The 27,432-nt window shown below is 36.7% G+C and overlaps 1 protein-coding gene and 1 non-coding gene across 4 annotated transcripts in view; both read left to right on the forward strand.

Moving 5' to 3' along the window:
- LOC131148591 (exosome complex component RRP45A-like) overlaps positions 1-27,432 on the forward strand; it is a 65,600-nt gene that overhangs the window by 27,267 nt on the left and 10,901 nt on the right. Inside the window, exons 8-10 of one of the 3 annotated variants that reach the window (XM_058098401.1) lie at positions 9,961-10,256; positions 16,157-16,215; positions 16,303-16,347. In XM_058098401.1, coding sequence (XP_057954384.1) covers positions 9,961-10,256; positions 16,157-16,215; positions 16,303-16,347 — 400 coding nt within the window. The remainder of the gene's footprint in view (positions 1-9,960; positions 10,257-16,156; positions 16,216-16,302; positions 16,348-27,432) is intronic. The other 2 variants (XM_058098402.1, XM_058098403.1) reach the window with 2 other exon arrangements.
- Positions 26,741-26,847, forward strand: LOC131149934 (small nucleolar RNA R71). The gene has a single exon (XR_009135326.1). It is a non-coding gene; the product is annotated as a small nucleolar RNA R71 (small nucleolar RNA).

The following is a 27,432-nucleotide window of genomic DNA, read 5'->3' on the forward strand; positions in this document are numbered from 1 at the left end:
CCAGAAAAACAAAAAATAAAATGAAAGAAAACACAAAAAATAAAATACAACGAACTAAACTCAGCACGTCCTCCCAATCCCAGCATTCTATTGGAATGGGGTTTTAAGTAAGAGTATTAATTCTACTTTTATCACTTTGGTGCTAAAGAAAAATAAGCCCATCAAGATTTCTGATTATAGACTAATTTGCTTAGCTTCTAATGTTTATAAAATAATCACTAAAGTGCCAGCTAATAGGTTAAGTGTGGTGCTTGATAAGACTATTTCTAAGGCCTAGAGTGCATTTGTGGGGGGGAAGACAGATTGAGGATGCAATTCTGGTTGCGATTGAAACTGTTGAGGACATTAGGAGGAGGAAGAAGAAGGGCTTGTTTTTAAGTTGGATTTTGAAAAAGCTTACGATGGTGTGAGCTGGAATTTTTTTCAATAAGATTTTAGTGAGGAAGGGGTTTGGAGAAAAATGGGGTAAATGGATGAAAAGGTTGTATTTCCTATGTGAATTTTGGGGTGATAGTGAATGGTGAGCCTAAATCTTGGTTTAGGGCCACAAGGAGGATTAGACAAGGGGATCCTCTTTCTCCTATGCTTAAGAATACTCTTAACTGTCACATGAACCAAGATTTGAGCCTCCCTTGGTATTCTTTTTCCCACCCAACCATTAATTGGTAAGGAACTCCCATAATTAGAAAATAATCTCTCCAGCACTTTATCCTGTGCAGGTAAAAGTTCCCACTCTTTGATTGATTAGCTGTCCCTTCTGTTCTATATGTGGCTGTAAGCAGTTGCAGAACCTTGCCAAAGAGGCCACCACTACCAAAGAAAAAGGGGAAAAATAAACATCTTAGATACTGCAGGAAAAACCAGAAGTCTCAATCTGATTGCTTTATCTTTGCTCCTTGTGTGTGATTATATGATTTGTGGCTATTCTTTCTAACCTCAGAGCTAAAACAATTTTTTTGTTGTGTGGTTAAGTTGCTACTATTTTCATTTTTTCTTTTTTTAAATCTACCCCCTCCCCCCACACACACACGCGTACAATCTGATGCTAATTAACATCATACCTTCTAACCTCAGATTTGATTGCCAAGGGCTAAACTTAATTGTTTAGCAGTAAGTGTCATGGTTTTTTACCCCTTCAGTTTTTGATCATTTTCCCAATCTAATGTTCATTAATGTTTCTTTTATTTTTTTAGCTTCTAGTTGCTAGCTCAGCTGACGTGATAGTTAAGTATTATGGGTAAGATTTCAGGTATAACATTAACCAAGCATCACAGATGTGGATGAATGCTGTTGCATCACTGAAGACAGTTTTCCTGTTGTTAGCAGAATCAAACTGTTTGACCATGAATCTCAGAGAGCATTATCAAATGCCTTTGAATCCTCTTCAAGTTTTAAAATCAAAAACTGAATTGGATCTGGAGATGACGGTTGAAACAATTCTGACTTCAGAATGAGTGCTGAGGTTTACACCTCTCTCAATTTATAATTCATATGTTATTGAATATATGATCTTTAATATAATGTATTTGTAAATACACTTGCACCAAAATAGTTGACAAATAATTCTATTATGTAGTGTCGAATCCAAAATGGGACACCAGTGTGCGCTGGCGCCCATACATCCACTCCGATAAAGAAAATGAAATGGCTATTGGAGTGATATTCATAACATTGGATGATGTTTACATGTTGTTTGAAATGTTTTCTTGTTTGAAGTTATTTGCTGGAAAATTTTCTGAAATTATGCACAACAAACCAAAAGTTCTATAATTTTAAAATGGTTTGGATCCTTGTTCAAAGGAGGCAGGTTAACTTTGGTCCAGAGTTCTTTGTTAATTTGCCTTTATATTTTATTTCTATGCTCCTAATCCCCACCCCAGCGGTGATAACTGAGAAGAGTTATGAGTATCGGATAAGATTCCTTGGAGGCAGTAGAGATGACACATTTGAATACCATTTTTTGTGACGCAGTACTTTTAACTTTGAGTTGTAAGATTTTGAGATCCTTGAGAGACATGAGGAATAGAGCCCTTCTTGGGAAGTTAGGAGGTACTCAAAATATAAGACCCAGTGTGCAGGGCTCCTATGCTATTGGGGGTTTGTGTGGGGGGGGGGGGGGGGTGTAGGCAATCTTACCTCCATGCTTGGAGAGACTGTTCAGGTTTGGAGGTAATGCCCTTATCATTGAGTCAAGGCTCACCCTCAAGAGAAGGATAAATTTTGGAGGAAAGTTGTTGCTGAATGTGTGGCAAGTCATAATGGGTGGATTGTGCAGGCTGGTATTTATCATAGATCAGGTATTTGTTAACATTTGAGTAAATGTTGGAAAAGCATTTGTTGTTTGTGATGGTCTGTGAGTTTTTTTTTGGCACGAGTTCTGGTGTTATTCTGTTTTGTAATGTCATTCCCGAGATTTTTCAGTTGGGCTTTGAACAAGGATGAATTCATGATAAATTGCTACTAAGGGATGGGAATTAGGCAAGGTGGGATTTGAATTTCAGGAGGAATTTTAGAGTAGGTTGAAGACTGTTTGGACCTTATGAAGGTGCCACATGAAAATGATGTGAAAGGGAGAGGAGAAGACAATGTTGCTTGGATTCACTCCAAGAATAGTAGTTTCAAGGTTGCTTGGATTCACTCCAAGAATAGTAGTTTCTCTGTCAAATCCTTCTATTCTTGGATTTGGGGGTACAGATGGTGTATGCAGCTGCTAATTTCTCATGGGAAGATGTGTGGAAAATAAAGGTTCTTTCAAAGGTGATTTTTTTTTTCTTTCCTGGTAAGGTGGTCACTTTGTAAAGAATCTTAACATTCAACAATTTGATGAGAGGGGCATTTGTACATTTATTCTGTGCTTTTTGTTTGTGTGAAGCTGTGTGGAAAATAAAGGTTCCTTCAAAGATAGCCTTTTTTTTTCTGGGTAGGGTGGTTACTTGTGAAAGAATCTTAACATTCAACAATTTGATGAGAGGGGCATTTATACACTCATTTGGTGGTTTTTTTAGTAAAGTGCAGGGGGAAGAAGTGAACCATATGTTTTATTGCAGATGGACCTGTGTGTTATTTAGCCTGGTTCTACTCTGGGAATAAACTGGGGAATATAAACAGGATTGTGGCAGATCAAGTGGGGGTCAAAGCTTTGAAATTGGAGAGAGTCTGACTGTAGTATGGGGTGGAAGGAGTTGTGGGAAGCTATTCCTCAAGCTGTTTTCTAGATCACTTGGAGGAAGGGAAAGGGATCGGCTTTTGAAGGAATTGGAAATTTCTTGATGTTTTATAGAGGATTATGTACTTCTGGATAAATCATTGCTATTGTAACAATTTTGCTTTTCTGGTGGAGTTCGTTGATGATTACTTCTGTGGCTGTAATATGATTGTATAGCCTCCATTTCTGTTATGCTTGGGTGACTTCCTGTTGTGTCAATTTTCAGACACACTTTTTTGCTTGTCATTAGAGAAGACAGAATTTAGACAGCTGTGTTTTAAAAAAGGTTCTTATCCATACCCCTTACATAAAACTGGCAGTTTCCACAATAGGTTTCCTACGTTAGTTTCCAAATTTGACCTTGGCTTTTCACGTATTCCATTGATTATATTTTTAAATTTTACTTTTCTTTACTTCTTTAATAATTTGAAACTATGTATTCGGTCACGTGAAAAAAGAAAGAAAGAAAATATCCCACCAATAATGAATGTGCATTATCTGCCAACTTTCTAAAATTATAGATTTGTCTCTAATAAAATTAAAAGAAATTGCCCTATCTCATCATATATTTTCAATTTTCAATTAAAAATTTATGTTGTTTGGAAATATTTTATTTTTAACCTTGAATTTTGAATTGTGTGAATTTATTTATAAACCCATGTTTTGAGCCTCAATTCTGCATTTCTAAAAGTTATGTAACCCGTTTTCATTCATATTAGAATTTTTCTTAATTTTTCCCAGCAATCAAGATATATTTATATACCCTAAAATTGGTAGAATTATATATCATTATATCATAATTCAGTCATTAAGAAATGTTGCAAAAGGCTGTCTTTTCTGATCCACATTCTTATAGCAGATAATTCTCTTGGTGCAATTATTGGGATGATATGATTCATTTCATATGCTTGGAAAGTTAATTTGTATTTCAAATCTTTTAAAAATACCTTTGATAATCAGTTATTTATCATGTTTACAAGGCCTCCATTTTTTCGGATTTGATTCCTTTTTAAAGAATTGAACTGGGCTGTTCTATTATGTTGCAGGATCATGATCAATAGTAAACTTATTATTTGATTGTAATGATGTAACACAAACAGTGCAGATATTACCTTTAGGTGGGCAATGACTGAATTAGCTGTAGCTCGAAAAGAATAGTTACATGTAGAAATTAAACTATCAAAGTCATGTTCAGATTTTTTTTCTTAATATTGTTTTTTAATGGTGACAACTTGCAGCAACTCTTCTTCTTTTTACATTGTCAAATTCTTTCTCTGAAAATTGTATTTGTTATATATAAAAGTTTCTGAGTCGCAGATGATGATTCAATATGGATATCAGTATTGTACAGCATTTTTTATTTCTAGTCATTAATAAAGGATACTTCTACTGTTCTACATGTTTCTTGTAGATCCTTGTGAATATTATGTAACCTCGTACATTATTACATGTTAATTAATTTATATGAGATAATTAGTAATGTACGATATTTAGGCTGTTTTAGTGCATAATGACTGCAATATGAAACACCAACACTTCTGGAAGCTTGAAGTGTCAGTGTCTAACTTGTGTCAGATACCGACACCTCCCAGACATGAGTTGGAAATTAATTAATTTATTTTTATGTTTCGACATGGATGAGACACTTCCTGACACGGTGAGGACTGAGGACACCTAACACTTCACTGTCTTCTGTTTAATTCTATTAAGAAAATGCAAAAAAAAAAAAAAAAAAAAAGAAAGAAAAGGGAGAAGATGATAGACTAAGAGCCAAGAGGTTCTTTGATATTGGAGTGGTTGTACTTTGGAGACCTAGTGCCACTAGTTGTAGAGCACCATCAGACCTCCAGCCCCCAGAATTTTCCCCTCTCTAAAACCATTGTCAGTCTGCCAGTCTCTATTAAGCTTTTATATTTATACATATATGCGCCTTGAGTTGTTTTTGTTGTTGGATGAGTATTCTGCAATAAGAATGTAGTTGATGATTGTGTAAGTGTAGTTTGTAAAAAATGTGTAGTCGATCATTTTGCATGAATTGTGCTTATATTTCATTTTAAATTAGTTACAACAATATTTGTTATCTTAATGGGAAAACATGCCTAAATATGTGTGTGTGTGTGTGTGTTTTTTTTTATTTTTTAGATATCAGTTGTTAACGTACCCCTGCCGTGTCGTATCCTCAATTTTTTTGAATTGACCATATAATATCTTGTCATATCCATGTCCCGTGTCAGTAGCAGTGCTTCCTAGCCCATGCAATTGCATGGGGCTGAAAACTAGTTGATAGGCTATGTACTGATTTAATTCTAAGGCTTTTCATCTTTGTTTGTTGAGCTTACACTCTGGTTGTTAAGAACCGTACGTTAGGGGGGAACAACTGGAATTGACATGGAGTCTACAAAGAATGGGAAGTGTTTAAACAAGGAACACAATCTGTGCATATCGCGCTTAGGCCACTCTACTATTTGTTTTCAAGGTGGATGTCCATTCTTCTTTGCCATTACGACTTTGACATTAGGCCACTCTACTGTTTGTTTTCAAGGTGGATGTCCTTTCTTCTTTGCCATTACTACTTTGACATTCTTTGCATTCTTATTGCTTATGGGGTTATTGGTTTCAACTTCACTTCTTAAACCATAGCTGCTTTTGCTAGGTTTTCAAATGTTGAAGGTCGATAGCAGATGGGGGCTAGGTGCATTCTCAATCCATGAAGTGTTGCATAATGAACATAATTGGATTGTCACAAAGTATGCCCCAAAATAATGCTAATATATATATACTACTGAAGTTAAATGGAAGACTAGTAATCCCCTCTGTCATAAAAAAAAAAAGGAGTAAAAGCAGTGGATGAAGAACTTTTTTCCTTTTGAGGACTGGAGGAGATGGTTTGGGGGGAGTGGGGGAAGCAAAGCATAAGTTTACTTTGATAGTTAATTATTAATGGTAAACACAATTTTTAAATTTTTGAAAATTTGGTTGTATAATATTTAAGGGAAGGGAGAGGCTAGATACCTTTCACTTCGTATTAGAAATTAAATTTGAAGCATAAAATGGTTCAAATGTTTCTTAGCATTTTATGCATATAACGTCTATGGGTTTTACCTCTATAATTAATTACAGAACATTGGGAGATGCATTTTTAAATAATTTAAATAAGATTCATAATGTGACATGCTGAGTTGATTGGTGACAAACTGAGAATGTGACATGCTGTCTCATGAACTCATTGAAGTTTGAATTGTGTGTATATGTAGAGCCCTTGACAATTCACTAGCCCCTGGAGTCCGCAGGGATCAACTATCTGCCTTCTAAGATTGAGCTACTCAGATCTGTCATTGCAGGTTAATTAGTTGAATGACTGGGATGACCCAAATGGTTAATCACACATTGGAGTTCTCAAAATGAGCCAAATAACAAATGATAAATATATTCTTTTACTCCAAGCAATTTGCTTGTGTTCATGTTCTTAACACAGTGGTTAATTTTTTTTTTTCCTAGGACATATTGATGCAGGGGCAGCATCAAAGATCTGCAGCCATGGGGAGAAAAGATGAAATTGAAGAGAAGGAAGGGGAAGAGAGGAGAGAGTAGACACGAGGGAAAAACTCACGTTCACCTCAAATTAAAATTCATCACAACTGCCTACAACTCAGCACTCACACATTATATGTAAGAAAGCCTCTTCATATGAAATTACACAAACCCCTAAAACTACATCACGTTACAAACATACCCCTAGATTACATTACTACAAACAAGCCTTCAAATACACATAATAATATACTAATTAAAGTAAACACATAATAAACTATTACCAACAATCCCTTGACCCAATTCTTCTTAATTATTCTCGAACAAGGATCTTCCTAAGGTCTTGCTTCTTGCTCTACATCAAATCTCCCCCAATTTGAAAAAACTTCACCCTCGAATTTTGAGATGTTGGAGGATTAAAAGGCAAACTTGGACTCTTCAAAAGCCGGTGTTTGAGTCATGCAAGAAACCATGATCCTTTGGTAGCATTATAGGCTTGAATTGAGAGTTAGCATCAATGAACATATCAAGGATGATAAACTCAACAATAGGAATGTTCGAGAGACTTTGGATGTCTTTGAACACTTGCATTTCCTTGCTCATAGTGTCTTCAAGTTGAGTAACTGTAACTGATTCTTTGTCTTGGCTGATTGGTAGAGCAGGCTTCAAAATGATCTTCTTATCATTATGGTGAAAGACATGTTCTCATGTTTGGAAGTCACACCCAAATCTAACCAAGGAGAACCAAGGAGTACATGACCAATATTCATGGATATGATATCACGCCAAACATTATCAAAATAGTCACCCATTTGGATAGGAACTATACATCTTTCACAAACATGTATAGTAGAGTTATCAACCAAGATATCTCATAAGGCTGTGGGTGAGGTTCCGAATGGCATTGCATACTAGTGACCCCTTATAGAAACCATCTTCCATCAATGATGATTTTGCAAACATTTCCTTCATGGTTGAGAAAGGTTTGGAAAAGCTTAAAATTGTGCCCAAGGTGTGATAAATGGCATTCCTTCGTCCATTAATTTGTCACCATATTGCTGGATTTGTAGATATACTCACTCTAAATATGTATTACAAAAGTCCTTAACATAATTTGACCACAATTCTCATTCTATATGTGTAAAACGACAAGGGACTTCATGAGTATCATATAGAAATGAAACAAATTCTTTTAAAAAATTCACAATTTGCGGCAATAAAACATGATTTTTGATGCTGGCAGTGACAATTTCTTGCTTTTTGTAGCAAATTATCACACTAGCAAATTATCAAGTCCACATGCAAAATATCATGCTGCATATCAAACTATCATGGAAGAAACCCATGATTGGCTGAAGGCAATTCCTCAAGAAACTGTCAGTTGCAGGGTACTCCAGCATCTTTTCTCATGTGCATCACTACTGCATGAGTGCCCTCGTTGAATTTCCAGTAAAATGTTTTGGGCAAAGGGAGATCAAGGAATGGGGAGTACGATGGTGTTGGTGGTGTGATGAGAAAAGAAAAGGAAGTTAGGGATTTTGAGCGGCTGATGGCTGTAGAATGTTTAGATGGCGTGTGGGAGACCTCTGGAATGTTAGTGGTGAAGGGAGATCAAGGAATGGGAAGTACAATGGCGTTGGTGGTGTGATGAGAAAAGAGAAGGAAGTTAGGGATTTTGAGGGGCTGACGGCTGGTGACTGTTTGGATGGCACGTAGGAGACATCCAGTGGTCGGAAAATGACAAAATTTCAGGGGAAGGATTTCAGGGGGTTTCTAATTATGTTGGTCATGGAGGTGTCTTGAAAATCTTCTGGGAAAGATGTCTTTGAAAGATTGTGGACACGACTGGAATTTTCAGAAAAGTTCAGAACTGCTTGGTTTTTTTTTTTAATTGAAAATTCAGGGTTGATGAGGATGAAATCTGGGATTAAAGTTTAGAGTAACAGAGAGAGAGAGAGATGTTACAGAACAGAGAAGAGAAGGAAGTAGAAGAGTGAAAGGGGAAGTTGGGGGAAACGAAATGGAAGAGTGGAGATCGTGGTTGGACTCTGATACCAAATGATGCAGGGGCAGCATCATGGATCTGCTGTCACAGGGAGAAAGATGAAGAAATTGAAGAGAAGAAGGAAGGATAAGAGAGGGAGAGGAGATTCAAGGGAGAAAAATCATACTCACTTTAAATTTAAATTCATCGGAAATTGCCTACAACATGACTTTCACACTCTATTTAGAAGGAAGCCTCTTCACATGAAATTAATGTAAACCCCTAAAACTGCATTAAAATTCAAATTCATCAGCAACTGCCTACAACATGGCTTTCACACTCTATTTATAAGAAGCCTATTTACATGAAACTAATATAAACCCCTAAAAGAACATAATGTTATTAACGTTACTAACATATCCCTAGAATACACAAATATCTCAAACAAGCCCCCAAATACATATCGTACAATACTAATTAAACCAAACACATGGTAAACTACTAGCTAAACCCAAGAATCCCTTTACCCAATTCTTCTTATTATTTTCCAACAAGAATCATCCCAAGTTCTTCCTTGTCCTACATCACATATCCATTAAGAAACTCTTGTTGGAAATGCTTTTATTCTTGGGTTTGTTGCCCTAGACTAAAGGAAATGGTAAAGAAGGGTTTATAGTAGTTTTCATACTTTTTTTTGGCTTGGCATAGTTTGCCTCACTCTTTTTCTGCTGCATTGTTTATTTTCTGTCCTCTTGAGTGTCCTGGCCTTCTAATAGCTTTGATAATGGTTATGAGTTGAGCTCAAAATTAGGCACAATAAAAATTTATAATTTGGGTTTAGCAGAAGCAGACAATATCTGGTTTTTCAAAAGGAGCAGAGAAGTTTGAGAACAGTGCAATGATCAGAATCCTGCTGTTCTTAGTATTTTTCTGCTGACTTGTTTTATATTCAGGCATTCAATAGCTTGGAAAACAGATTGTGCATCCATACAAACCCTTATGGATTAATTTAATTTAATAACATACAATCTGGCATTGGATGTCTGAAACAATATTGATTGCTTCTAGTAATTCACTTTTAATGAGTGAAAAAATAAATAAAATAAACAAAATAAACATTGGTTTGGTGCTTGAATTCATCTTCTACTTTCTTCCAAAATTTGCACATTTCGGTAACATCTTGCCTTTAGATTTGGTGTATTTTATTCAGAACTTATTCTTCCTTTGTCAATTGCTGTAGGTTGAATCTTACAACACAGAAAGAGCATTAAGGAAGATCAAGCGCCACTCCTCTTCTGTTGCTTTGGATGTTAGTGGATCAGGTGCTAAATTAAGGGGGATCCAGAGTCAATCTGTTGATGAGACGGGAGTCGGTGAATTGTCAAGGCATCATATGGAAAGATTGAAGTTGGTATCGGATGAAAGTTGTGTCACTGACAGCAATAACATTGAAAGCAAAACCCAATTTTCTGAAAAAGGTGGAACTAACAAGAGACAATGCGACACAAGAAGTTTCATTGGTGGGCCTTCAAATTGGTATGGAGTTGTTCTATCTCAAATTTCATGACATTGCTTCTAATTCAGTATTACAATCATTTTGGATATCTTCATAGTTGGATATTGAAGAACTTGTTATAAATATGTTGACGTAGGGGAACCCAACATTTTTTTTGGGGGGAGGGATGTGAATGAATGTCTTATTTTCATAACTATACATGCAGACAATTTATTGAAGTATAAAAATTATTAAAGAGAGAAGGGAAGAGCAAGAGAAACAAATGTGTTTTTTTTTTTTTTTAAATGAGAAAAAGGGACAATATGAGCACCAGTGGGCTACAACCCAAATACGAAAATAAAAATCAGTAGGAGAAAGAATTAATAAAATCAATAATAGTATGACAAACTAAGATTGGTCTAGGGAGAAACTTTTGAACCTGAATATTACTTATAACAAGTAGACGAAATTAAGAACCTACTTGATCTTGTAAGAACAGGTATCATCCCTAACTTAGACTGTGTGAAATCACCACCTTGAAGGGAGATCGATAAGAGCTTCCAAGTGGATGTAGTCCTCAAATTCATCATTGGCAACTCATACTATCTCCCATTCTCCCCATCACTTTCTCTTGGGGTGGTAGACAAGATTAAAATCATTTGTAATATACCAAACATTTCTATATTTTTCTCCCCTAGACATTATTGCCCACCACAACTTGTGTCTTTGAGTAACCCTTTCCCCTTCTCCTGGACATGCTAGTGAAAACCCATGCCTTGAAGTTGTGAATTTGAATATAATTGTGATGGAGTACTCTCCGTTGATGTCTTCTGCATCCTTGAGAATATCTTTTTTGTGTGGCTATTAAAAAATATTCCAAAAGATGAACAAAAACAACAAGTCAAGCCTTAAGTCCCACTAGGTGGGGTCAGTTACATGAATCCTTTTTTGTGCATTTACATGATTATGGAAAATTTCCTCCGACAAAGTCAAGGCTATTAGATCCTTACTCACTATCTCATTTCTTGTTATTTTATGTCTACCGACCCTACCCCTACCTTTTCTATTGCCCCTTATAGTAACTAGCTCACTCCTCCTCACTAGCGCACTATTTGGCATATGTGGCAAGTGCTCAAACCATCTGAATTGCTGCTCCCTTATCTTATCTTCCACACCTTCGTTTAACTTATCGCGAACATGTTCATTCCTCAATTTGTCTTTTAACATTATACCACTCATTCACCTTAGCATTTTCATCTTAGCAACTTTTATTTTTAGATATGTTGTTTATTAGTTGATCAACATTTTGATTCATATAGCATAAATTGTCTTACAACTATCTTGTAAAGCTTTCCTTTAATTTTAGGATATTTTACAATTTCACAACATGCTTGAAGCACTTCTCCATTTTACCCAACTTGCTTTAACTCTATGAATTACATCTTCTTCAATTTCTACTTCAACTTGCATAATAGATCCAAGGTAAACAACATACACCATGGAACCTCATTTAGTATACTCCTAGTAAGTTCATCCATTACAAGAGCAAAAAGATAAGGGCTCAACATAGATCCTTTCATACATCTATCATGATTGGAAATTCCTGACCCTCTCCACCTGTGGTCCTAATGCTAGTCATTGCTCCATCATATATATCTTTAATGACATCAATGTACCTAATACATGGGCCCCCCATCCCCTTTTTTATTTTTCTAAAACCCACCATCGAGCTTTCTTAGGTACTTCATCGTGCATTTTCTCCAAGTTAGTAAATACCATATGCAAGTCCCTCTTCTTTTCCCTAAACTTTTCCATTAATCTTCTTAAAAAGATGTATAGCTGCTATAGTAGATCTTATAGTCGTAAAACCAAATTGATTTTCTGAGACCCTTGTTTCTAACCTTAATCTTTCTTCAACTGCATTTCCTATAGTTTCATTGTATTTATAAGTTTAATTCCCCGAGAGTAATTACAATTTTGAATATCTTCTTTATTTTCTATATATTGATATTGAAGTGTTTTCCATCCACTTATTTATCATTTTCTTAGTTTTTATAATTGTATTAAATAAATTATTCAACCATATAATTTCATTATCACCCAGGCATTTCCAAACTTCAATTGGGATGCTATCCAGTCATAGATTTTCCATTTTTCATCTTTTTAAATGCAAACTTAACTTCATTAACTCTAATTTTGCTAATGAATCTCATATTTTTAGTCTTTTCCTCATTTGCCAATTCTAAGTTTAAGTCTTCTACTTGATTTTCATTAAATAGCTTACTAAAGTAACTTGGCTGCCTTTCTTTCGTCTTCTTCCTTAACCAACACAATAGCATCCTCACTTTTTATACATTTAACATTATTACCTAGATCCTTGCTGTTTCTTTCTATAGCTCTTGCTAGTTTAAAAATGACTATTTCCCCTTCTTTAGTATTTAATGTAGATATAAATAATTTAAAAATGACTCTATACTTTTCAAAGTTTTCCATGTTTCTACATTTTGCATGTTTTTTACCAAATTCTATTTTTCTTTATAGCTTTTTGGACATCTTGATCCCACCACCAACTTCCTTTGCTATCTGAGAATCTTTATTTTGATTCTCTGAAAATCTCATTTGCTATCTTTTTAATAGAGCTAGCTATCCTACTCCAAAGAGTGTTTCTCTCTACACCATCCTCTATTGTCCACTCACCATCTTTGATCATTTAATCTTCAAGTTGTATTATATTTTCTCCCTTTAGGTTCCACCACATAGTTATCTTGCACCAAAACTCTATGTTGTGTAGTTAAGCTTTCACCTAGGATCAATGTTTTAAAAGGCTCAATCAAGGCTCGCCTCAAGGCAAGGTAGATCTAAAATGCCTTGAGGCTCAATCCAAATTGTCAAATCCCAAAAAGGCTAATGCATTACACGCTAAGGCTTACACATTAGTACAAAAGGCATGCCTTTTGCTCTTTTAAGTTGAGGCTTACGCATTTTGAGTGGGCGAATCTCAAGCTAGATTTGGCTAGAAAATTTTAGCTTCGTGTACATTTAAAAGGAATGTCATAATATGAGTTGATTTCTAAAACTCTTGAACCTTAGTCTTTCTAAAAAAAATTGAGAGATGTACATTAGATCTTGAAAATAATTTGAACTTTGTAATGTTATAGCTATCTCTTGTCATGATTTATGTAATGAATTGAAGTTAGCAATATTTCAATGCTCAAGTAGTTTGCAAATTATATTTGATTTTTTTTTTACATTAAATTTGTGATTTTTTAATTTTTCTTTATTTGTAAAATATACGTAGTTTATTTACATTTTTTTATCTAAAAAAAAAAAATTCTCGAAAGGCTTACACCTCAATGCCTTAAAATTTACACCTCGCCTTGTAAAGGTTAGAACACCTCGCCTTATGTTTTCACCTATTAAAACATTGTCTGGGATACTTTATAATCCTTACATGCTACCCTCTTAGTTAAGAAAAAAAATCTATTTTACTTTTATTTTGTCCATTCTTGATGGTTATTAAGTGTTCTCTCATTTTAAAGCAAGCAGTTATTGGTGAAGTCTAAGATTATATCCCCAGACTCATTTTTATCTCTATATCCATGTCCTCCATATATTGTCTTATAACCTTCATTATTCTTTCAGCATGTCCATTCAATCTGCTCTTAATCCTTAATGAGATTCTATATCTTCCTAAAATTGTCTCTTAAGATTTTCTGTTGAGTTTATTTGGGGATCATAGGCACTAATGACATTTATTATCTCTTGGCCTAAGACCATCTTTATTTTTATGATTCTCCTGTACTCTTTGGACATCTACAATACTATCTTTTAAGTCTTTGTCTACATTGATTCCTACAACACTGTGATGTGTGGGTTATGGATTTTTTTAGAGGGAAATGCTTTCAAGAGTTTCAAAGGAGGAATTTGTTGACTTGATGTTCTTTTCCCTCTTTGTTGTTTTTCTTTTCTTTTATTTATTTATTTTTTTTGGATTGTCTCAATTTTTTTCTCGGGAGATGTCTCATTCTTCTTTTTGTAAATTCTTTATCTATTAATGAAATCTTCTTTTGTTATAAAAAAAAATTATTCCGACTCTTACCCCTTTCTTATGTTTTTCTTTTCTAGTATATCAAATTTTGAATCTTGATTTTTTAATTTCGCTAGCTTTCTCCCCTGCCTGCTTCTTGAAGGCATATTGCATTCATTTTTCTTCTAATCATTGTGTCCCCTATCTCCATGCTTTTACCTGTGAGTGTCCTTGTATTCTAAGTTGCTAATCTAATCCTAGTCTCTTGAACAAACTTCTTTACCCGGCCACATCTAGAATGATGCCGAAACCCTTACATATTTGACACTATACCTGGACACCGACACTGCGCTTCACATCCTAGTCTCTTGAACTAACTTCTTTACCTGGCCACATCTAGAATGATGCCGAAACCCTTGCATATTTGACACTATACCTGGGCACCGACACTGCGCTTCCCTTTGGGGCAACGTCCTAGATCCTTGCTTGCTTTTCGCTACACCTGTGTAGTATAATTGCTATGAATCACTCGGAGGGGATGCCCCAGCTGATAATCGATAAGGATTCGTATTATAGTGATTTGACAAGTTTAATGCTAGTTGTCAGCTACCTAATGCAACCCTCCTCCTTTACCCTGAGTTGGGACCAGCTATTTCTGAAAAGATTAGAACAGTGAGTGCATCACTGGTGGTGTTAAAAAATATCCCAATATCCCAAAAGACAATGAATAGGAATTTGTGGTGACCATTTTGCTCTGTTCGGTTTCAGCTTTTCTTTGTTTTTATTTTTTTCTTTTTTTCCTGTTATTAATTTCAGTTTCGGTTTTTAGTTTCAATAAACTGCAGTTGCTGAAACCATGAAAAAATTATGTATTTATATGGTAATTAATATGTAAAGCAGTAGTTTAATGGGTAATATACAAGAATAGACTGTAGTGAAGTACTGAACAAACCCAGTTCAAACCTAGATGTAGTTCTATCTTATCCTCAGACTTTTGCCCACTCTTGAGACCCTCAATCTCCTGTGACAGATCTCATATCCTCTTTCTCTCTCTTACTCTCTCTCTCACACATATACACACACGCACGTGCACTCACACACACGCATACACACATCTCCTCATCGCTGCACCTCCATTTCATTTCTTCAAGCTCTCATCTCCCTGCTGTGCAGTGTCCTTGGCCATTGGGGTAAAAGTGATGGTCTAGGGCTTGCCTATTTTGATTAGTGGCTCTAATAACTTTTTTTTTCCCTTTTAAAAAAAAATCCATACCTAAACTAAAGGGGAAAAAGGGGACCCCAAAAAGAAAAATGAGAAAAGAACAGTGGGACTGACCAAACCATCAGTTAACCACACTTTTGGTTGGCCATTGATTTTGGTTTGGTTTCAGTTCAAAAATTTTCCGTACTGATTGTATTTATTTAGGAATTTGGCTGATTTGTTGCATTACTCAGACCTTGAATACCACTAATTTGCCTCCACAAAATCAGTATCCTACATAGTATTATATGTATTATTTTAATATTTTCTCGACAGGTTTTTGAACTTTTGTATTGAACTCAAATGTCTTGATTACTGTTCGAGCCAAACTTTAGCTTGGCACTTACATCCGTTTTGTTAAACTGGGCTTGATATCTTGGGTTTTGATTCTATTTGATTACACTTGTAATCTGTTTGCAGGAGTAGCAGAATAATCATTTAATTCATGTCTATTGTAGCTGCAGGGAGAATAGCCGAAAATTTTTATCTCCTTGACGTTTCCATCTGTTATTTATTTTGTTTTTGCTTTTTTTCCTTGTATAAACATCTGGATTTCTGTGGATCCAGGGAAGTAAATTGGGGATAAGCCAGAAGCCCAAACAGTTTTGATTGATTCATTTTTCCTTTACCTTATTCTTTTTCTCCCCCTTCAGGGATCCATACTCAAAAGGGGCGGATTCAGATTCACTGAAAGCTACTCTGGCATCACATGGTATACAAATGTTTCTAGTCATTAAGGAGTATAAAAATTTACCTTTTGTTCTCACTTTCTGCTTCTAATGCTTGTTGGTATGTATAGTATCAAGTTGGTTGCTGTATTTATATGACTCCCTCTGCAATGAAGGTATTGTAATAATGTCTGAACTAATGTCATTGATAATGCAATATTGGCATAATATCATAGAAAGGCCTGTCTGGATTTTATTTTCTGTTTTGCATCCATATATATATTTTTACTTTAAAATTATTAACATAGTTGAATTTACAAGGAGGATTAGAAATCCTCAAAGGGAAAAATGAAATAATGAAAAAAGCTAATGCACTAGCAAACAAAATTAAACTAATAGAGCGACGCAATCATGCTGGATATCTGAAAAAATTATGCAACCAAAACACCCTCTAGAGAAAACCCACATGGGAACCAGAAAAAATAATTGTGTTCCCAACCCAGAAATCCTCTCCAACCAGTGCCCATACAATAGCAAAAAGCATTCTCCATGCCATCGATGAATGCATGGAGAATGTATCAGCTTTAAATCTATCAGATCCTCCACTACAGAGTGGCTAGAGAGACCTTTTGAGGAAGCGGAAATTCTCCATGCCATCGGTGAATGCAATGGAGACAAAGTGCCAGTGCCAGATGGGTTCACCCTATTGTTCTTTTGGTCAAACTGGGGCATGCTCGAACAGGACTTTGTCAACACCTTTGAGGAATTCTTTATGTCAGGTAGATTTTTGAGCAGCATCAATGCCGCTTTCCTAGCTCTAATTCTGAAAATATCTGTGGCTGCCAACATAAAGTGGCTTTGCGCAATCAGTTTGGTGGGAAGCATTTACAAGATTCTTGCCAAAATCTTTGCCACACGGGATCAAAAGAGCCATATGGGAAGTCATTGGGCAAGATCAGCATGCCTGTGTGGCTGGTGGGCAGATCATGGATGCAGCCCTCATTGCCAATGAAGTGGTGGATTCTAAATGGAGGGAAAAGAAAAATGGGGTGGTGTGCAAGCTTGACATGGAGAAAGCCTTTGATCACGTCAACTGGAACTTTCTCCTTTATCTTCTAAGGAAAAAAGGGCTTTGGGAAGAGCTGGTGTAGGTCGCTCATTGCAACAACATACCAAGTTTCTCAATTCTTATCAATAGATGTTCTACTGACTTCTTTTGTTCTTCTAGAGGACTAATACGTGGATTCTTATCCCCCTTCTTGTTCATTGTTGTTATGGAGGTTTTGAGCCTCATGTTGGAACAAGCTACCAGATAAGGGCTTATGAAAGGCCTAAGAGTTGGCAGGAGTGGGCCTAGAGGTCTCACGTCTCCTGTTTGCAGATGACACAATCATCTTTTGTAAGGACAACCATCTCGACATTCTGAATCTGAGATGTATCTTGGTGGAACTGCGGATAGGCCTCTTTTTGCTGGCCTTTTGGTATGTAATATGGAAAATTTTCTGTCAATTACCTTGGGCTACCTCTTGGCGCTGAATTCTAAGACAAAGAGTGTGGGATCCCATTGTTGAAAAATTCAAAAAAAGGGTGGTAGGATGGAAAAGGAATTTTTCTGTCAAAAGGTGGCAGACTCACCCTCAATAAAAGCACCTTGACAAATCTTTTGTTTACTTCATGTCCCTCTTGCCCCTCTCGGTTTCTGGTGCCAAGAGACTTGAGGGAATTCAAAGGAGGTTCCTTCAGGGGAGCTTGGGGCCGGAATTCAAGTTCCACCATTGTCAAATGGGTATGGTGAAACGACCCATTCGTTCAAGAGGCTTGGGTTTGAAGCCCCTAAACTTTTTCAAAAAAGCCCTACTTGAGAAATGGTTATGGAGATTCATGATTAAGAAGGAACACCTTTGGTGGGGATTCTGGGGAATGATTGCCAGGAAATATGAGCTTGATCATAAAGGCTGGCAAATGACTGCATGGTGTAGGGGTGTGGAACTTCATCAGAAAAGAGATGATTCTTTTCCTGCATTAGATTCCAAGGGGGGAACAGGGACAGCATTTACTTTTGGCATGATGTGTGGCACGATCAGGAGGCCCTTAGTGTCTTATTCCCAACCATTTATAACTTGGTTTCCGACAAAGATGCCTGCATCTGCCAACACCTCCAAACCTCAGCTTAGGGGCTCTTTTGGAGCATCCCCCTCTTTAGAAATCTGGAAGATTGGGAACTCCACCAGCTCACAGACTTCTACAACTATCTTTACAACTTCCAGCATCAAAAATTCAAAATAGCACAAATCAGCCAATTTGGACCTTAGATGGGAAGGGGGTCTTCGTCTTCACTGTTAGATCTTTTTACTAGAATCTCTATCATTTGGAGTCTAGCATTATTACTTTTTCCTTGGACTCAAATTTGGAACACCGCTGCCCCCACAAAAGTTGCCTTCCTTGCTTGGGAAGCAACTCATGGTAAGATCCTGACTTTGGATAACTTGCAGAGAAGGGGGTTCTGTTACCAATAGATGCTTCCGTTGCATGGCTGATTCTAAATCAGTTGAGCATATCCTCCTTCATTGTCTTTGGACTAGGCTGTGGAATTTGGCTCTGAATTTGATTGGACAACGGTGGATCACCACCAACTCTATTTTGGGGGCATGGGGGGGTGGGGGGCATTGGGCCTGGAGAGGGATTTGGGCAAAAAAAAAAGAGAAGAAGAAGGCTTTCTCTCTCATTCCCCTTGCAATTTTTGGGTGTGTATGGAAGGAGAAAAACAAGAGAGTGTTTCGTAATTCAACCTCAGCGTTTCAAACAAGCAAAGAGTAGTGGTTAAAGGTAGCTACTAGCTGGCATAGTGGAAATGTTGTATATGATTTTAATGTGATCTTTGATCTTTGTGAGACCCTTTAGGTTGGTTGATTTTTTGTAACTCGGGCCAGCATCTCCTTGATGCCTTTTCAATAAATTACCTTTATTTACTTTATATATATATATATATATATATATATAAAATAGCAAAAAGCATTTTGCCACATAAGTCATGCATTCTTATGCCTCCCAAAACCTCTAAAATCAATACGCATGAAATCCTCCAAATAATCAAGTCAAACCCAAGACTTGCCAAACAACTTGAAAAGTTTGTTGCATTTGACCAAGCAATGAAAGAAATAAATGAGCATGATCCTCACTACTAGCATAACTCAATGCATACATTAGGAGAAAGGAGTTTCAGTGTTGTTTGCCCCTATGCCTTTTTAAAAGGACCTTGTAAAAGTTCCCAAATACATGTAATACTAATTAAACTAAATACATGGTAAACTACTAACTAAATCCAATAATCCTCGATCCAATTCTTCTGAAGTATTCTTCAACAAGGATCTTCCCAAGGTTTTTCTTCTTGTCCTACATCAAATGTCCCCCATTTAGAAAAAAATTGGCCTCAAATTTTGAGTGATACATAAAACCACAATCCTTTGGCAGCATGTAGACTTGAGTTGAGAGTTGGGATTGATGAACTCATCCAACTTGACAAACTCTAGGATAGGAATATTTGAAAAACTTTTGGATGTCTTCAAACAAATTCATTTCCTTGCTTGTAGTGTCTTCAAGTTGAGTAACTCTTAACAGATTCTTTGTCTTGTTTGGTTAGTAGTGTGGACTTCAAAATGATATTATGACCATTATAGTGGAAGACATATGTGTTCTCATGCCCTAGAGCCACACCAAAATCATCCAACCAAGGAGAACCAAGGAGTAATGGCTAATCTTCATAGGTATGATATCACATCAAACATTATCAAAATAGTCACCCATTTAGATACGAACCAAACATCTTCCACAAACATGATTGATAGTGTTATCAATCTAGGATATCTTAAAAGGCTTTGGGTAAGGTTTTGGATGAAGTTGCATATAAGTGGAATTTGTAGAAACCACATTCATAGGGCATCTCCCATCAATGATGATTTTGCAAACATTTCCTCCAAACTTGAGGAAGGTGAGAAAAAGCTTGAAATTTTGCCTAGGGTATGATAAATGGCATGCCTTTGTCCTATAATTTGTCACCATATAGCTGGAATTATACATATACCCGCTGCAAATATATATCACCAGAGGTACTTAACAAAATTTGGCCTCAATTCTCAATCTATATATCACCAAGTCACCTTTAATCTTGAGTATCACGTAGAAATAAACAAATTCACTTATAAAATTCACAAATTTCTGCAATAAAACCTGATTCTTGATGCTGGCAGCGACAATTTCTTGCTTTTTGTAGCAAATTATTGCGCTTGCATACAATATATTGTATATAATCAAAATATGTTGTTGCATGTCAAAATATCGCGGAGAAAACCCAAATATGAGACTCGGACAATTTCTCGCACAACAGGAAATTGCAGACAGAGTGACAAGGTTCCTTGCGCATTGCCGGAGCATGGGGCACTTGAGACTCCAGTGAGGGTCTTCCGGCAATGAGATTTCTGGCGAAGGTAGATCAAGTGGTGGAGGTTACAATGGTGGTGGTGGTGGTGGTGTGATTATAAAAGTAATGGAGGTTGGGATTTTCGAAGGGCCATCAGCTGGTCAACCTTCTGACAGCACATGGGACCACACATGTGGTTGGATGCCGATGAAAATTTGCAGGTAGGCCTTTTGGTGGGCTCTGTTTCTGATTGTGATGTGGTGTCGTAAGATCATGTCTGGAAATTAGTGTTTCAAAATAAAGGTGAATGGCTGTAATTTTTGGAGAAGTAACAGATAAACAGTGCCTCTGCTTTCTGGAATTTTCATTGATGTTAATGTAAGGCAGTGACTAGAACCCAAAAATCAGAGATATTTGAGAGAATTATGGGAGGAGGAGAAGAAGAATAAGAGGAAGAAAAAGACTGGACAGAGTAGAGAAAGATAAAGATAGGATGGAGAAGGGCAGACAGAACAGGCAGAATAATGATGGAGGAGGAGGAGGAAGAAAAAAAGAAGGGAGAAGGAGAGAGATTTGCAGTACTGCATTAAGAACAGAGCAGAATAGAGAAGAGAGAAAGAAATCAGGGTGAGCAACATAGAAGAAGAGAAGAAGAGGTGAAGATGGGGGAAATTGAAAATGGAAGAATGGTGTGATCGTGGTTTGGCTCTGAATACCGAATGATGCAGGGGCAGTATCAAGGATCTGCAACCATGGGAGAGACGAGAAGAAATTGAAGAGGAAAGGGGGGAAGAGAGGAGGGGGGAGATACAAGGGGGAAACTCATGTTTACTTCAGATCAAATTCAACAACTTCCTACAACATGGCTTTCACACACTATTTATAAGAAAGCTTCTTCACGTGAAACTCATATAACCCTAATATCACATTACATGACTAAACCCAACAATTCTCTACTTGATTCTTTTCAAGTATTCTCCAACAATGATCTTTCCAAGGTCTTGCTTTTTGTCCTACATCAGCTGGCTTTTTAAAAGCTAAAAAAATTGTTTATGGAATGTGTTATACCTAGATTTTACTTTTAAAAAGGAGAAGTTGGGGGAAAAAGGGGGGTCAAACTCACTTCTAGCTTTCTATAGACGATTGGGAAGAAGAAAAGAATGACGAGTAAGTGATAAAGTAAAGTAGTCATTGATGCAGGATGACACTTTTTTTGGGGGGATAAAAAATGAACCTTATTGAAAAGAGAGAGAAAATTACAATAGAGGTGTTAAGATATCTTCTTAAAAAATAAGGGAAAAAAGTACAAAACAAACTAATGAATTAATGATTTCTGAACTCTCTGGATGTGGATATAGGGCTCTCCTCTAAAAGTTCCAGAAGCCAAACACCAAAAAGAAGCAAGAAAAGCAATTCTATTGAACAAAATGTCGATGGAAATTGCTTGAACCTTAAAAACCCTTGCATTATACTCAACCAAATACACCAAATGCAAAAATAGCACAATACCTGAGTATCTTGCCCTCTGTACCTCCTTCAAAGTGCTTGCATACTTTAAGGGAAAAGTCCTTTATAGAGTATGGGCACACCTGCTGAAATTCAGGAGTATCAAATAAATTATTTCCAATCGCATCTAGTGGTGGTGCAGTTTGTAAGGATGAGAGCTACCCTCATTGCTACAATGATGGAGAACACAAACATTCAGGGATAATGCCTTGTCAGGCTGCCTCTTTGGCGGCAAATTAGTGTTAATTTTATGAACAATAGCTGTGCAAACGTCAGTCTTTTACTTCAGAAATAACCTTAGCCTTTCCAAGCAAAAGCAGTCGAAGGAAAAGGAACTGGTGCATGGAACGAATGAGAATAGAAAGATGCTGCAAGACAGCGAAAAGTGGAGAGGGTCCAACGTCTACATCTTATGTGGAAGGCAACTATAAATAATCAGGCGTATTCAAGAGCAAATAAAGATCATCAGTCTCTTTCATTCAAGGTCCTTCCAAACCCCAAACTTGAAGAAATATCACTCCCTTCACTAGCAAGAAAACTAGAAATGGGAGCATTGTGTAGATTATAACAGTAAAGGCAAGGGGAAACCCTAGACCTTCCTACAATTCCTTATTCTCACACCATTGCCAACTTTGTATTACACAAAGAAAGCCTATGAGAGCTGAGAAATGGATTTGAGGGGCTCACTTCAGTGACCAATAATACCAGCATCAGAATCCTATCTTCTTCTCTTTTTTTTTTTTGGGAGGTCATTGGTACTATCAATTAGCCTAGACTTAGGGATTTGCCAAGGTCATTTTCCCCCAGGACCTCTGTTTTGAACACCACATTAAATACTGAGATCAAGACCACCCTTCTTCTAGACTTACATTTTCCCCCAACTAGTAATTTGATTTCTCTTAGTTTCTATCTTCAAACCTTCAGAAATCCCTCATAAGCCTCTCATTCCTAACACTCAGCTGCATAGGAATCCTAAACAAGGGCAATTAGTATGAAGTAATGCGGCTACCCATAAAGAAAGGTGGCCACCACCCTCCTTCCTCACTAGCTTCTTGATTTGGTCGTATTGATTGTTAGTTATGTTTATTTATTTTTCTTGTGATTATTTTTTCTTTACGTGTGATCTTATAAGTCTTGAGTTGTTGAATTCTCTTACCAAGCATGTATTTGAGTATGATTGACTTCCCTATAGCTCTGAAATTTGTGATTGAGAATGGGATTGAGAAAAATTTTCAAAAATTTCTTTTTTGTCAAGCTGAGTTTTGTGGGTACTTTGATTTAAATCTTTGTCCTTGAACATAAATTGCGTACATAGTCGTTCTTTTTCTCTATTCCATTTTGCTTATAAAGAGAATAAGTAGAATTGATTGGGTCAGAGGAGTTCAATCTTGCTTTGCTCTAGAATCCGTTGATGAATCCTTGAGGCGAAATCCTAGTTGATACCAAATATTAGAGAAATGATCTAGGCAAAATTTTTGTGTTTTTGTCATAACCAAAAAAGGCTTTCCCAGCCATCCTGATTATCATGCCATCATTGCATGATGTATTTCCATAGTCAACCCCCTTGAGCCTCATGCTACATAAGCCTTTATTTGTTCTTTTAACCACATAAACCATTCCCGTTCTAAGCCTGAAAAACCATGAAATTACGTTTACATTTTGAGAAAATACTTTGGTGGAAACTTACATTTAAAGAGTAATTTTTGTCAAAAAAAAAAAGAAAAAAAGAAAAGAAAAAGAAGAAGAAGAAGAAGAAGAAGAAGAAGAAGAGAAAAGAAAGAAAAAGAAAGAAAGAGAGAAGACTTAATAAGTGGAGTATGGATCACTTTAGATTTTGTTAAAGGTGTACTTGATACTACTTCATTGGTTACAACAACAACAATATCGTCATCAGTATGAGCATATTGTCAAGAGAGAGTATGGTTTGATTCCTATGGATATCGCTTTATTTGTTCTTTCCACCAAGTATTTTTCCCAATTTGCTTTAATTTTCCTTATCCATTTTTTTCATAGCCCTCACCTAGTGGCCTGTCATTACAACCTTGATTAAAGACCTTTTGATCTCTGATTTTGGCGTTTAACTACACTAGTGGAGAGGATTTCTGAAAATTGGACTTATGGGGTTAATTTTTGGGAAAATTCTTCTGGTTTCAGTTGTTCTACTGTTATCTGAATTTGTTGGTGGTTTGGAGTTAAATTGACTATATCACACACACACTCAAGGTCGTAGCTTTAGGTTGAAGTAAACACCTAACTCTTGCTTGACAAATTGCAAAATTTTTGATTGATTTTCCTGCCATCTTTGATGTTAAAAGAGTAAGATGCTAGTGATGAAATCTAAATTCAGAGTGTGGCTTGGTGAGTGATGATACTACTCTACGGGGTCTAGTTGATATTGTCTTTAGTGGTCTTTTATTTTGTTTCCTTTTGTTTGAGGACAAACAAAGCTTTAAGTTTGGGGGTGTTTGATGAGTGGCATAAATTAGAATAATTTTACACTTCTTGACTTTAAACTTTGGCCTAATTTTATTTAATTTTTGCCGATTTTAGGTCTCATTGCGGTCATTTGATTTTATTGTAGATTTGAAGAAAAGAAAGAAAATTTTTGGAAATTAAATCCGAAAATTTAAAAAATGTGGAGAGGTCATGCTCTACACAAGGAGACGTCGCATGCACTATGCGAACTGTAAGCATGAAGAGGTGCCATGTACGTGAGTTCCAAAAGTACCCACCAAAGGGTCTCTTGGACATTTAAAAATATATATATATATATATATTTATGAATATATATGTAAATATATGTTGTGCGAAGAGTGAGCTTCAAAGTTAAATCAAGGTGGCCGTGAGAGTGCAATGTGGGCTGAGAAGGCATTTAGATGGAAATTCAATTTTGAAAAGTCAAAATTAGTGGCTTTGGGTTGGAAATTCAAAATTGAATAGTCAACAATGGTGGGCCAAATTTGTGTTAGCAATAAAGAGAATAAGAAAAGAAAAAGCCATGTGTGTGGGCTTTTAGAGAGGGCTGGAACAACATGGAAATAAAAAAGAAAAGAAAAGGGAAGAGACCGGGTCATCTGATGTGACCCGGCCATGCAACACGCATAGGTTTTCAAAGGGGGGCGACGCGCATAAGAAGAAAAAGGGGAGAAAAAAGGATTTTGAATAATTTTTGGGGGAGCACACGAAGAGGAGGCCGAACTGGGGGCTGGGAGTGATTCGGTTGAAGGGCTTCTTTGTAGGAGATATAGGGAGAGGATTTATTTTGGGAGGAACACGCACAGGAGGATTTTTTGTGGGAGACATGCAGAGGAGGCCGTGAGCACAGGGAGGCATCCGGGGAGGTCTTGTTGGAGGTAGCCGAGGAGGTCTTTCGGGAGGCTTTTGGAGGCGGATGCGGATGCGGAAGAAGGTCAACACACACAGCAACAAGGGAGGTGGTTGGCGGTACGCTGAAAAATTAATATCTTTTCGGGACCGAAAAGCGGCGAACAACGGCGGTGCTCGGGGTGTTCGCGGCGCGCGACGGCGGTGCTGTGGGTGTTGTTTTGTCTTCTACTCTTCAAATAAAAGAAAGCATGGTGAAATCGTTTATGTTTGATTCAATTTTCGGCATGAATTAATTTTTTTATTCTAGGAAAAAACGATGTAACATAGTTTTAAACTATGCTTGCTCTTTGATGATAATCTGATGTAGTTTTCTTTGTTTGTTAGCAAATCTCCAATTTTTCCAAAAACCTCTTTCGTTAGTTAATCAAAACCTATTCTTGTTTATTATTTAACATTAGAATATGCAAATTAATAACGCAAGAACGCAATAAGACCCTCGATTTTTTTATACTACGTAAGTTCATACAAGTCTTTCGATCTCCATATTCACCTACGCTAAATTATCCAAGATCTATCCTATAATTCCCCCTTTCGGTAGCAAATCACAAGACCAACATCATCTAATTAATGACCAGTTAATTAAAAGCATTAAGCGTAGAATAACTCAGACAAACATTAAAGAAAACTAGTCGTGTTCTTCATAGTGGCTCCCATATTGCTGCAATGAGTCTCAATGTTATCCAACCGAATCAGTCTTTTTAAACCTTGCTTTTGTCTCCTCAATAAATGATATCATGGCTTTCTCAAGTGACATATTCTTCTCGCTTTGTTGACTTTCAAGTCCTAGAAGAGGTTGCAGCACATTCTTTGTATTTCCATGAGACAAATTCTCATGATTTCGAAGCCCTAGATGGTAATATTGTGGCACATAATTATCCTAATAGTTGTAGTTCCGATTGTTGATGTATTGAACCTGTTCTTGACTCGCTTCATTGCTCAAATCTATCCTACTTGTAGCTGCCACATATTCTGCACTTTGTGGTATCCTCTGGGTTGTCAAAGCTGAAATCTGATGGGATGGAGAAGCAACTTGAGCTGAAAGGGCAGCAAACGACTCTAATTCATGAATCCCAGCAACTTTTTTAGTCATAGTTCTTTTGGTTGGCCATTGATAGTTATTGGAGGTCATTTCTTCCAAAAGAGAAGTAGCACCCTCAGGTGTCTTTGACATCAAAGTTCCCCCAAATGCAGCATCAGTTAAAGTCCGAGTTTGCCCATTTAACCCATTATAGAACATCTGAATGTGCAACCAATCCGGCAATCCATGTTGTGGGAAGCGTCGAATCAAATCCTTATATCTTTCCCAAGCTTCATAAAGTGATTCAAAATCATGTTGCTTGAATTGACCAATCTCACTCCTGAGTTGAGTTGTTTTTGCACGTGGAAAGAATTTAGTTAGAAATTTTTCTGCCATGTCCTGCCAACTAGTGGTACGTCCCGGTTGTAAAGATTGTAGTCAATCTCTTACCTTGTCCCTCAAAAGAAAAAGGGAACAGTCTCAGTCTAATGGTGTCTTCAGTAATACCATTGATCTTTACAGTGTCGCAAATCTCCAGAAACATCGCCAGATGGATATTGGGACCATCAAGTGGTGATCCACTGAATTGGCCCTGCTGCACCTTGCTGATTAATGCGGGTTTGAGCTCAAAATTGTTGGCATTAATGGGCTGGCGTCTAATACCCGAATAGTTGTCATTCATAACTGACCATACATAATCCTTCAAGGCACGTGGCTGCACATTTTGTTGTCCGTTATCCATAGCTAGTACCCTTTTTTTCCTTAGTGCTCTGAGCGTTCTTTCAATCTCTGGATCAAAAGGAATAATGGCATGGGTTCTAGCACGACGCATCCAACATAAAAAACACCTAAAATAAATAAAATAAAATAAAATAAAAAGAAATAAAAAATATATATATAAAAATAAAATTCTAAATTAAAGCCAAGATTACT

This window comes from Malania oleifera, chromosome 2, assembly GCF_029873635.1.
Source record: "Malania oleifera isolate guangnan ecotype guangnan chromosome 2, ASM2987363v1, whole genome shotgun sequence".
In the NCBI taxonomy this organism is placed as follows: Eukaryota; Viridiplantae; Streptophyta; class Magnoliopsida; order Santalales; family Ximeniaceae; genus Malania; species Malania oleifera.